This window comes from Oncorhynchus mykiss, chromosome 8, assembly GCF_057628025.1.
Source record: "Oncorhynchus mykiss isolate SJ-2025 chromosome 8, ASM5762802v1, whole genome shotgun sequence".
In the NCBI taxonomy this organism is placed as follows: Eukaryota; Metazoa; Chordata; class Actinopteri; order Salmoniformes; family Salmonidae; genus Oncorhynchus; species Oncorhynchus mykiss.
Genome location: NC_143029.1, coordinates 84414620 through 84428611, shown reverse-complemented (window position 1 = coordinate 84428611; position 13992 = coordinate 84414620). Strand labels below are relative to the sequence as shown.

General features: G+C 43.7%; 1 protein-coding gene across 1 annotated transcript in view; it reads left to right on the top strand.

Annotated features, from left to right (window-relative positions):
* slc1a7a (solute carrier family 1 member 7a) overlaps positions 1-11986 on the top strand; it is a 70201-nt gene extending 58215 nt beyond the window's left edge. Inside the window, exons 5-11 of the mRNA XM_036986515.2 lie at positions 585-819; positions 1242-1341; positions 1568-1801; positions 3793-3987; positions 7542-7676; positions 8002-8101; positions 8782-11986. Of these exons, the coding sequence (XP_036842410.2) occupies positions 585-819; positions 1242-1341; positions 1568-1801; positions 3793-3987; positions 7542-7676; positions 8002-8101; positions 8782-9030 (1248 nt within the window). The 3' untranslated portion in view covers positions 9031-11986. The remainder of the gene's footprint in view (positions 1-584; positions 820-1241; positions 1342-1567; positions 1802-3792; positions 3988-7541; positions 7677-8001; positions 8102-8781) is intronic.
* The last annotated feature ends 2006 nt before the right edge of the window (positions 11987-13992 follow it).

Here is a 13992-nt window from a genome sequence, read left to right as displayed (position 1 = left end):
AGGATAAGAATGAGATAATGAGATCATTTTAACCGAAGTCTGTGGATGTTTGACAAACCAATTCACCAAACATTTGGCTGACAGTTAGTGACAGGAATTAATTCAATTCAGATTCTTTAACAAATACCAACTCTCTGTTTCACACCTGCACCATCACCATGCATAGCTTGTATATCTATACGTGACATGTTAGAGTGATATTAATGTATATACTGTACATACACCGAGTATACAAAACATTATGAACACCTGCTCTTTCCATGACATACAGCTCAGCAGCGTTGCAGTTCTTCACACAAACCCGGTGCGCCTGGTACCTACTACCATACCCTGTTCTAAGACGCTTAAATCTTTGGTCTTGCACGTTCACCCTCTGAATGGCACAACCTACACAATCCATGTCTCAATCATCTCAAGGCTTAAAAATCCTTATTGAACCTGTTTCCTCCCCTTCATCTACACTGATTAAAGTGGATTTAACAAGTAACATCAATAAGGGATCATAGCTTTCATGTCACGGAAAGAGCAGGCGTTCTTAATGTTTTGTCCACTCAGTACATAGTGTATGTCTCTGGTCTGTGTAGTACCGTACCAGGAGTATCCCCATCATGAAGACCCCTCCGCCCACGGTGACAGCTCCCCTGATGGAGAGCACCACCCGGAGGGTCTATATCTACGGTGTCCAGGACGACAACGGAACAGACGTCCAGAACTTCTCCCTGGACCTGACGCCCCCGCCAGACGTCCAGATGCGCACGCTGCCCGGGACCAGCGATGGTATGAACGTCCTGGGGATCGTCATCTTCTCCGCCACAATGGGTGAGTGACGTCACCACTGACCTCTAACCCTAACCCCCCCCCTCACCACTGACCTCTAACCCTAACCCCCCCCCCCCCCCCCCCCCCCCAGACACCGTGTAGTGTCATTATGGATGAGTGACAGTTCCACAAACACACGGACACACACACACGGGCACACACACGGACACACACACGGACACACACACGGACACACACACGGACACACACACGGACACACAGACCCACAAAGGCCCACTATCTCGTAGTGTCATTCAGGTTGACAGTATAACCATCGTTCCTCCAGCCACAGCCTGAGTGACAGTTAACTTTTAATTTAGCCTTTTTTTTCTCTCCTCAATGTTGATCACAAACCTTTAGCAAATCAATCTGGCCCATGGTGTCTCAGTCTAACACAATGTGTTGTTGTTGTTGTTGTCTAGGTATCATGCTGGGTAGAATGGGGCCTAATGGCAGCGCCCTGGTCAACTTCTGTCAGAGTTTAAACGAGGCTGTCCTGAAGATTGTCGCCATAGTGATCTGGTAAGAGTTGTAGCTTACGGGAAGAGCAACCCAAAGACATGTCCTCTCAATAACATCGCATTAGACAACATGCTGAGATAGTCATATGTGCGGGAGTGTCAACAAAATTATTATATTCTAATATTATATTCCACTGCAGCCAATCACCTGGACCAGTCCAAGAACTAACCTGTCTCCCATGACCAGAACCAAAACAAAAAAACGCTACCTTCCTGGTCCACTGCAGGTACTTCCCGTTTGGCATCGTGTTCCTGGTGGCCGGTAAGATCCTAGAGATGGATGACCCGTCAGCCATGGGGAAGAAGCTGGGTTTCTATGCCATCACCGTGGTGATGGGCCTGATCCTCCATGGTCTCTTCATCCTCCCGGCCATGTACTTCTTCATCACCAAGAAGAGCCCCATCGTCTACATCAGGGGCATCCTGCAGGCTCTGCTCATCTCCCTGGCAACCTCCTCCAGGTAAACAACAACAACCTCCTTCCTCTTCCACCTCTCCTTCCTCTTCCACCTCTACTTCCTCTTCCACCTCTCCTTCCTCTTCCACCTCTCCTTCTTCTTCCACCTCTCCTTCTTCTTCCACCTCTCCCTCCTCTTCCACCTCTCCTTCCTCCTCTCCTTCCTCTTCCACCTCTCCTTCCTATTCCACCTCTCCTTCTTCTTCCACCTCTCCCTCCTCTTCCATCTCTAGTCGATGGTAAACATATTGGGACATATCCCCAATGTCTCCCTCTGATAGTGTGTAATGGCTCATATGAAGTGATATTGCCTCTTCATTAGTCTCTGCTCCTCAGTTCCTCAGCTCCTCAGCTCTGATAGTGTGTATATATATATATATATATATATATATATATATATATATATATATATATATATATATATATATATATATATGTATGTATATATATATATGTATATGTATATATATGTATATATATATGTATATATATATATATACAGGTATATATATATATATATATAGTATTTAACCTTTATTTAACTAGTCAAGTCAGTTAAGAACAAATTCTTGTTAACAATGACAACCTACCCCCGGCGACGCTGGGCCAATTGTGTACCACCCTATGGGACTCCCAATCACGGCCAGAAGTGATACAGCCTGGATTCAGAACCAGGGACTGTAGTGACGCCTCTAGCACTGAGATGCAGTGCCTTAGACTGCTGCGCCACTCGGGAGTCCATGGAGTAATGGAGTGATATTACCTCTTCATTAGTCTCTGCTCCTCAGCTCCCCGGCGGTTGCACAGACAGATTTAGTTTCACCAGAGGGGACTGTGTCAGAGTAGACTTGGGTTTCTGTCTCGCGTATTAGGACACAATTGAGAATGATCGAGTATCTACAGTCAGGATGTCCTTAATCAGTGAAATATATTTTATAAAGCCGTTTTTACATCAGCAGTTGTCACAAAGTGGTTTACAGAGCCTCCCACAGAAGTGCTGTTTCTGTGTCTTTTAGTTCCTCGACTAGCCATAATGAAACGTTGACAGCAGGAGTGGTGTGAATATAATGACAATGATGTATCTTTCAATTAATCTCTCTGTTGTTGTATGAATCGTTGTCATTGAAATAATAAATAAGAGTTGAATTTGGTTGAATTCAAATGAAAAAAATATGATCTTGAATCACTAGCCCTCCGACTGACTGCATCTCTCTTGCCATTATTACTCATTAAAGCTTGAATCCTTAATTTAAAATATAACAAAGCACCTCCCCGCCCCTGTTACCGATAAAAAGCTGAGCAACGGGCTGGAGAAATATAACCACTCTCAAACTCAGACAGCACAATGGATGCAAGGACTGACCATCCATGACATCAACATTATAGTTTTCACCATGTTTTGAGGCTATACAGTGCTTGTTTACATTTACGTACAAACATTGGAGCTAAACAAGCTTGTATTTTGGGTTCTGATGGGCTACGACAGTTGAACTAAGCTCATTAGGCATTTCTATATTATATTCTTCAAGAATCAATGATTATATATCACTCATTTAAAAGTCAGAAAATGGATGTAGCAACTAAGGATTTTAGCTTCAAGGGAAGGCATTGATATCCTCATTACTATCCTCAGTCAAAACAGTGTTTACATTACCTTCAAAGTGTTACAGACTAAATTTCAGTCAAATTTGGAGACCGAGTTTCAACTAGACAAACGCCTTGCTGTAAGATTTTTTTATAAACTTTTGTTCTCGTTCTTCTTCTTGCCTGAGTCTGTCAGTAAACAAAAAGACTCCCTGTGGTGGAAATGTCATCTTTTGAGGTGTGAAATTATAACTTCAAGGAAAGTCATGGATAGAAATTGATGAACAGTTTTTCTTTTCACGTGATCTGCGTCACAAGGTGGTCCTCTGTTTGTACCCTTACCCAGCTCTGAAGTTTACTGCTTACTGAGATAATAGAGTTGAGTGTTTGATCTAATCATTTACTCCCCAGCTCGGCCACGCTGCCCATCACTTTCAAGTGCCTCCTGGAGAACAACCACATCGACCGACGCATCATCCGCTTCGTGCTCCCCGTGGGCGCCACCATCAACATGGACGGGACAGCGCTCTACGAGGCCGTGGCAGCCATCTTCATCGCCCAGGTCAACAACTACGAGCTAGACTTCGGCCAGATCATAACCATCAGGTATAACGCCTATTTAGCCTTTATATTAAAGCTATGTAGCTTATATAGCCTTTTTAGTACAGGTATGTAGCCTACATAGCCTTTTTAGTACAGGTATGTAGCCTACATAGCCTTTATAGTACAGGTATATAGCCTACATAGCCTTTATAATATAGGTGTGTAGCCTACATAGCCTTTATAATACAGGTATGTTGCCTACATAACCTTTATAATACAGGTATGTAGCCTACATAGCCTTTATAATACAGGTATGTAGCCTACATAGCCTTTTTAGTACAGGTATGTAGCCTACATAGCCTTTATAATACAGGTATGTAGCCTACATAGCCTTTATAATACAGGTATATAGCCTACATAGCCTTTATAATACAGGCATGTAGCCTACATAGCCTTTATAATACAGGTATGTAGCCTACATAGCCTTTATAATACAGGCATGTAGCCTGACAGGAAAGCCGACATCTGCAGCAGTTAATCTGCAGCATTAACTTGAAGCTCTAATTACTGAAATGGAACTTCCTGCATTGAAACACATTGATTATCATATTGATTATTGATTGCTAAATCATCCGTTTATGTATATTCCCTGTGGAATTATTTTGAACAAAATAGCGCAAGGGTACAACACATCTGTAGCTTTGCGGTTTGTGAAGCACAGAAATTAATCTAGTGTTACAGTTTTGAGGATGAATTAATGAATATTATGAGATTATACTGAATCAAGCACGTAGATAAACGTAAATGTGACATGTGACTGTATTACGGCTTACCTCACAGTGATCTACCCCTGTAAACTAAATCCTTAAATCAGTGGCTATTACATAGCAGAGACCGTCAGACACACACACACACACACACACACACACACACACACACACACGCTCCTCCCCCTGTAGACCTATGGTGTAAAATGGCCTTGCTCTCCCCTGATTTAATGACATGTTAAACTGTAATAACACTAAGCAGTCCTATCCTCCTCTACTCGTCACAGACTCCTGCTTTCCAAACGGCACCCTATTCCCTATAGAGTGCCCTACTTTTGAACAGGGCCCATAGGGCTTTGGTCAAAAGTAGTGCACTTTATGGAGAATAGGGTACCGTTTGGGACACGAGCCGACTTTGGCCAGGCAGGCAGTAATCTCCTGGCAGTAACACCCACATGACCTGTATAACTCAGCTCTCTTGTCACGACAGAATTATCAGGAGGGCTTTTAATATTCTTCTGTAGCGTCCTGCTCTATTCCCGTGACGTTTGGCTGTTTGGAACGATAGTCCATCTGTGACGTCCCCTCCCTAGAGACAGTGTCAGAGAGTGTGTTCCAAATGGCATTCTGTTCCCTTTAGAGTGAACATTCTGAACATTGCATTCTGGTCAAAAGTAGTGCTTTCTGGTGTAAAGTAGTGCACTCTTTAGGGAACAGGGTGCCATTCGATTATGCATGAATTTGACTGCGGTCATGACTCATGACCACCAGTGTGACGGTAATATGGTCACCGTAACAGCCCATGTCATGTCAAATGTCAAACAGCCTGTGTATCTCTGTGTCCTTGTGGGGGGACGTACGGTGTCCTTGTGAGGGGACATACTGTGTCTTTGTGGGGGGGAGTACGGTGTCCTTGTGGGAGGACATACTGTGTCCGTGTGGGGGGACATACTGTGTCCGTGTGGGGGGGGAGTACGGTGTCCTTGTGGGAGGACATACTGTGTCCTTGTGGGGGGGCATACTGTGTCTTTGTGGGGGGAAGTACGGTGTCCTTGTGGGGGGACATACTGTGTCTTTGTGGGGGGAGGTACTGTGTCCTTGTGGGGGGACATACTGTGTCTTTGTGGGGGGAAGTACGGTGTCCTTGTGGGAGGAGGTACTGTGTCTTTGTGGGGGGAAGTACTGTGTCTTTGTGGGGGGAGGTACTGTGTCCTTGTGGGGGGACATACTGTGTCCTTGTGGGGGGAGGTACAGTGTCCTTGTGGGGGGAAGTACGGTGTCCTTGTGGGGGGACATATTGTGTCCGTGTGGGGGGCGGTACTGTGTCCTTGTGGGGGGAGGAACTGTGTCCTTGCGGGGGGAGGAACTATGTCCTTGTGGGGGGAGGAACTGTGTCCTTGTGGGGGGAGGTACTGTGTCCTTGTGGGGGGAGGAACTGTGTCCTTGTGGGGGGAGGTACTGTGTCCTTGTGAGGGGACATACGGTGTCCTTGTGGGGGGGACATACTGTGTCCTTGTGGGGGGACGTACTGTGTCCTTGTGTGTGGGGACGTACTGTGTCCTTGTGTGGGGGACATACAGTGTCCTTGTGGGGGATGTACAGTGTCCTTGTGGGGGGACGTACTGTGTCCTTGTGTGGGGGACATACGGTGTCCTTGTGGGGGAACGCACGGTGCAGTATATGCTGTGTACTGTATGTCAGAATCACAGGTCAAGGGTTATTGGTCAAATTCGATCATTACATCACACACCAAGGAACCAATGATTTCAGAGCCTCACTGTCTTCCTTCACTTTCTCTTCCTGTTTTTCTTCACTCTCTCTTCCTGTCTTTCTTCACTCTCTCCTCCTGTCTTTCTTCACTCTCTCTTCACTCTCTCTTCACTCTCTCCTCCTGTCTTCCTCCACTCTCTCTTTCTGTCTGTCTTCACTCTCTCTTCCTGTCTGTCTTCACTCTCTCTTCCTGTCTTTCTTCACTCTCTTTCTGTCTGTCTTCACTCTCTCTTTCTGTCTGTCTTCACTCTCTCTTCCTGTCTGTCTTCACTCTCTCTTTCTGTCTGTCTTCACTCTCTCTTTCTGTCTGTCTTCACTCTCTCTTTCTGTCTGTCTTCACTCTCTCTTTCTGTCTTTCTTCACTCTCTCTTCCTGTCTTTCTTCACTCTCTCTTCCTGTCTGTCTTCACTCTCTCTTCACTCTCTCTTCCTGTCTGTCTTCACTCTCTCTTCCTGTCTTTCTTCACTCTCTATTCCTGTCTTTCTTCACTCTCTCTTCCTGTCTGTCTTCACTCTCTCTTCACTCTCTCTTCCTGTCTGTCTTCACTTTCTCTTCCTGTCTCTTCACTCTCTCTTCCTGCCTGTCTTCACTCTCTCTTCTGTCTTTCTTCACTCTCTCTTCCTGTCTTTCTTCACTCTCTCTTCCTGTCTTTCTTCACTCTCTCTTCCTGTCTTTCTTCACTCTCTCTTCCTGTCTTTCTTCACTCTCTCTTCCTGCCTGTCTTTACTCTCTCTTTCTGTCTTTCTTCACTCTCTCTTTCTGTCTTTCTTCACTCTCTCTTCCTGTCTTTCTTCACTCTCTCTTTCTGTCTTTCTTCACTATCTCTTCCTCTTTTTCTGTCCCTCATGGGTTGTGTCCCAAATGGCACCCTATTCCATATGCAGTTTGCTACTTTTGACCAGAGCCCAGTAGTGCACTAAATAGGGAATAGGGTGCTGTTTGGGATGCTGCCATGATCAATAGCCTACAATAGAATCAACTAAGAGGGTTGTACTGAGGCATCATTTGCAGGTGCTGGACACAGTACAGATCTAATAATCCAGTCAGGGTCACTAATAGCATTTCCTATTTCGTTTCCAGTATCACAGCTACGGCTGCCAGTATTGGTGCAGCTGGAATCCCGCAGGCCGGATTGGTCACCATGGTGATCGTGTTAACCTCGGTGGGCCTGCCCACTGATGACATCACTCTCATCATTGCTGTAGATTGGGCGTTGTAAGTATAGTTTGTCTTCTCCGTGGTTTAGTTTTATCAATGCTTTTACATATAGCAATAAAGGTTCAGTTGTTGATTTTCAAAACAAAGGATGTTGTATTTTACAGGGTAAAATTGTATTAATGTTTTACTGAGACATTATGACAACAAGGTGATCTTCAAATATATTACAAAGTGATGTCAATATGCCACAGAAACCCTGCTACTGTAATTGTATAGTGTTGTGTCTCACAAGACTACTAGTGTGGACTGCAGCTCCAGTGTCAGTTCCCCATAGAGCCACCCAACACCATCAAGACAGCTGAACCTCCATTTTGTGTTCCAGGGACCGTTTCAGGACCATGGTCAACGTGATGGGAGATGCCCTGGCCACGGGGATCATGGCTCACATCTGTAGAAAAGACTTCGTCAAGGAAGGAGAGCAGGTGAGAAATACCCTAACCTGGCATCACAATGCCTGCCAGACACTCAACTTTCCATTCACGGAAGTTTGATTTCCGTTGTGTACAGTGAACTGACTGTCTGCTGGAAGAGGAAGAGGTGAGTGGTCAGAACCTAAAAGTCCTATCGTTTACTCTTTCTGCTAAAGACACCCGAAAGTTTATCGTTCCCATTATATTCAAAGACAATCACACAGAGTTCATTATGTTTTGACCCTCTAACTCTAATATTTATGAGCTTCTCAATTATATTTATCTCACTCAACTTAATCCTGATTATTTTCCTCATTTCTCTGTAGGCAATACAAAACCTCTGATCCTGTAGTGAGATCGTGGGCCGTCTATTCGTTTAATAACATAGGGAATTATTTGTTTCGGCACAAATTCCCAGATTGTTTTCTTCTACATTTGTGTGTGGTCTATTATTAAATGTTATGAGATTAAAGAACATTAAAACAAAGCTTCAATTGCAACTTAACTTCACGTGTGAATGCCGGCCTTTTCATTTGTAGTTTCTTATTCGCCGACGTGTCCTCTGATCATTTCTATTGATGCTGAAACATTTATTTTGATCCAATAATCAGGCCATCGATTTGGTTTTCATGGGGAATACATTGCTCTGGCAACAAATTAAGGTATTAGTTCCTTCTTGTACCCTCCTGCAGGTGCCTCTGATCTGTGAGACCAAGCCCATGATCAGCATCCAGCAGATGATGACGTACCAGAAGAACGGTGGGTACCAGCACCCTCCCTGCGGACCAGAGGGCCCGGACGTGGCTCGCCTGATGCAGCTGGAGGAGGGGTTACGGCCGGAGCAGAGGAAGAGGAACCCCCAGGCTCCCCAACACAAGAGGGAGCACAAGGACAAGGACCACTGCTCCATCGACATGAATGGCCTGGAGACTAACGTATAGAGGGAGCCAGTCATCAGCACCACAGCAACCGGCTGCGTCCCGATTCTCCACACTTCTCTAGAAGTGTGCACATGCATACTCTCCATCACGGATCTAACAGTGGTGGATCTAACAACTCCCTCCAGACAATGGTTACACCAGTTCAGTGTTTTTAACACCATGACAATGAGTGGGAAAGTGCATACTTTGGAAAAAGGTGGACAATCAGAATGCAGCCAAGATTATAGCTACAGGCGAGAGGAAGGGACTGACTGACCAATTGCAACAGATGCAGGATGAGGATCCAACAAGAAAATGTGATTTTCTACATGATTTATATTACGACCCAGTATGATTGTGCATGTGTGTGTGTATGTACTTATCAGAGTTGTTACACGCCAGCAGAATGATTTTATAGAAACATTTTATATGAGGAGCAGGCATTCTATATGATGAGAAGACATTCTATATGATGAGGAGACATTCCATGTGACAATGACACATTCCATATGACAAGGGGACATTCTATATGACAAGGAGAGCTTCTAAATGATGAGGAGACATTCCATGTGACAATGAAACATTTTATATGACAAGGAGAAATTATTTTTGACAGACACATTCTATATGACAAGGGGATATTCTATATGATAAGGAGATATTCTATATGACAAGGAGATATTTTATATGTTGAGGAGACATTCCATGTGTCAATGAGACATTCTATATGACAATGAGACATTCTATATGACAATGAGACATTCTATATGACAATGAGACATTCTATATGACAAGGAGACATTCTATATGACAAGGAGACATTCTATATGACAATGAGACATTCTATATGACAATGAGACATTCTATATGACAATGAGACATTCTATATGACAAGGAGATATTCTATATGACAAGGAGATATTCTATATGACAAGGATATATTCTATATGACAATGAGACATTCTATATGACAATGAGACATTCTATATGACAATGAGACATTCTATATGACAAGGAGACAGTCTATATGACAATGAGACATTCTATATGACAATGAGACATTCTATATGACAATGAGACATTCTATATGACAAGGAGATATTCTATATGATGAGGAGACATTCTAAATGACAAGGAGACATTCTATATGGCAAGCAGACATTTTATACGATGAGGAGACATTCTAAATGACAAGGAGACATTCTATATGGCAAGCAGACATTTTATACGATGAGGAGACATTCTAAATGACAAGGAGGCATTCTATATGAAGAGCAGACATTCTATATAATGAGGAGACATTCTATATGACGAGCAGACATTCTATATGACGAGCAGACATTCTATATGATGAGGAGACATTCTATACGACAAGGAGTATTTCTATATGACAAGGAGACATTCTATATGATGAGGAGACATTCTATATATGATATGGAGACATTCTATATATGATATGGAGACATTCTATATGATGAGGAGACATTCTATATATGATATGGAGACATTCTATATATGCTATGGAGACATTCTATATGATGAGGAGACATTCTATATGATATGGAGACATTCTATATATGATATGGAGACATTCTATATATGATATGGAGACATTCTATATGATGAGGAGACATTCTATATATGATATGGAGACATTCTATATGATGAGGAGACGTTCTATATGATATGGAGACATTCTATATGATGAGGAGACGTTCTATATGATGAGGAGACATTCTATATGATGAGGAGACGTTCTATATGATATGGAGACATTCTATATGATGAGGAGACGTTCTATATGATGAGCAGACATTCTATTCAATGAGGAGACATTTTATATGAAAAGCAGATATTCTATATGATGAGGAGACGTTCTATATGATATGGAGACATTCTATATGATGAGGAGACGTTCTATATGATGAGCAGACATTCTATTCAATGAGGAGACATTTTATATGAAAAGGAGATATTCTATATGATGAGGAGACGTTCTATATGATATGGAGACATTCTATATGAGGAGACGTTCTATATGATGAGCAGACATTCTATTCAATGAGGAGTCATTTTATATGAAAAGCAGATATTCTATACGATGAGGAGACATTCTATACATGATAAGCATACATTTTATACGATGACATAAGAGATAAAGAAGAACTGTGGGAATCTTCAGTCGGGGATTGAGGATCTGTGGACCTGTGGATAATGACAGGACAGCTAAGCTTGAGCCTTAGCCTTCCATCTTAGCTAATCAACAACCCCCTCACAATGGATGTGTCAGTCAGTCTGTCTGTCTGTCTGCTGAGCTGAGAGGTGAATGTGACTACACTCTCATTACACTTGTGGACTATGGATAAATAGGAAGAACTCATTTCTTTTTTGAAAATATTATTGAAATGTTATTGAAAATGTTATATTTTGCATTGTTTTTTTTTTCTTGTTGAATTTTGTATGTTTTTATCATTCAGTTCTTCTTTTTCTGAACAACATCATCACACAAACAAATGTGATGTTGCCTCAAAACCCCCATACGGGGTTATGGTCATTTTAGGCTCATTGGTTAGTCTTATATACCCAGCAGGTTACTCTCACAATCCTCATTGGAGATAATACAGTAATTTACAGTATGGGGGTACCCCTAAACATATGGGGGTACCCCTAAACATTCAAGGCAAGAGCAGCAAGCTACAACTAAATAACCACAGGTCATACTCTGAATATGTTTATGATAATATATGCTGTAAATATATTTATTTCAAAAGTGAAAGGAATTTGTAGTTTGTATAAACAGACAGTATGATTCAACAGGCGCCATTATGTTTCTGTCATGAAATTAACGTAATTATTAATTGTTTCTTCTAGTCCAATTGCACAAAATGTAACCCCCTTTTCTGTAAAAAACAAACAAACAAACAAACAAAAATATCTATATATTGTAAGGAAAAACAAATGCACATATTGAACTGTTGTGTATTGCTTCTGTTGATGAACTCATTGTTTGGTGTTCTTATTTGAAATCAGTAGTTTGGAATTGTTAGCCGAGTTGGATTTTCTTGCTATCGCAAATACACTTTCTGCCCTTATCATGTGCAACCAAAAGAAAGACAACGTTAAGAGTTCAAAGAAGACCAACAACACAAAAGGGACATGGAAAACATTCAAAAATATCAGTTACAAAAGTTCAAAAACCAAACGGATAGACTCTCAAAGAACCCAACGTTCCATCAAAGTCATAGTTACCATAATCTATAGCAACCGCTTAGTGTTGATGTACATTGCCCACAGCCTCACAGGGTGAAGGGAAGATAAGCTCACTAGTGTTGATGTACATTGCCCACAGCCTCACAGGGTGAAGGGAAGATAAGCTCACTAGTGTTGATGTACATTGCCCACAGCCTCACAGGGTGAAGGGAAGATAAGCTCACTAGTGTTGATGTACATTGCCCACAGACTCACAGGGTGAAGGGAAGATAAGCTCACTAGTGTTGATGTACATTGCTCACAGCCTCACAGGGTGAAGGGAAGATAAGCTCACTAGTGTTGATGTACATTGCTCACAGCCTCACAGGGTGAAGGGAAGATAAGCTCACTAGTGTTGATGTACATTGCTCACAGCCTCACAGGGTGAAGGGAAGATAAGCTCACTAGTGTTGATGTACATTGCCCACAGCCTCACAGGGTGAAGGGAAGATAAGCTCACTAGTGTTGATGTACATTGCCCACAGCCTCACAGGATGAAGGGAAGATAAGCTCACTAGTGTTGATGTACATTGCCCACAGCCTCACAGGGTGAAGGGAAGATAAGCTCACTAGTGTTGATGTACATTGCCCACAGACTCACAGGGTGAAGGGAAGATAAGCTCCTACACACACCTTGCTGAGCTCTCCTGAGTGAGCCAGGAACGAGCTACAGTCTCAAAATAGAACATTTACCTCAGGCGACGTGTTACGTGTACACACTTTCCATACTGTGGCCACTAGAACATCCCAAATAGCACTCTATTCCCTGTGTAGTGCACTACTTTTGACCAAGGCTCTTGTCTAAAGTAATGCACTATATAGAGAACAGGGTGCCATTTGCGACACAACCCAAATCAGTAGTCCTTAAGGGATTCCCTTTAGTCTTAACACCAGCCTGCCCTGGTTCTCTTCTTCCCAGATCATAGATCAGATCCCCTTATCCGTTAACATTAAGGTGACCTAAGTCTGGTAGCCCGGGACTGAGAGGATGGACTAAACGGTCACTGAGCCAGACCACACGGCCACCACAGCTGCTAACTGCCACCAGTTGGCACCATTGGATGGAGGAAGGGAGGGGTGGATATAGGGACGGGTGGAGGGAGATATTAAGAGCGCGGGCTGTGTCAGGCAGAAGGTGCGGCCCCGGTGGGGTTGGGTTGAGGGTGGAGGGAGATATTAAGAGCGCGGGCTGTGTCAGGCAGAAGGTGCGGCCCCGGTGGGGTTGGGTTGAGGGTGGAGGGAGATATTAAGAGCTCGGGCTGTGTCAGGCAGAAGGTGCGGCCCCGGTGGGGTTGGGTTGAGGGTGGAGGGAGATATTAAGAGCGCGGGCTGTGTCAGGCAGAAGGTGCGGCCCCGGTGGGGTTGGGTTGAGGGTGGAGGGAGATATTAAGAGCGCGGGCTGTGTCAGGCAGAAGGTGCGGCCCCGGTGGGGTTGGGTTGAGGGTGGAGGGAGATATTAAGAGCTCAGGCTGTGTCAGGCAGAAGGTGCGGCCCCGGTGGGGTTGGGTTGAGGGTGGAGGGAGATATTAAGAGCTCAGGCTGTGTCAGGCAGAAGGTGCGGCCCCGGTGGGGTTGGGTTGAGGGTGGAGGGAGATATTAAGAGCGCGGGCTGTGTCAGGCAGAAGGTGCGGCCCCGGTGGGGTTGGGTTGAGGGTGGAGGTGGGCTAAGCATAGGGGGTAAAAAATAAAGTACGGCATAATGAGATGAACGCACAGAATTGAAATTACAAAGTC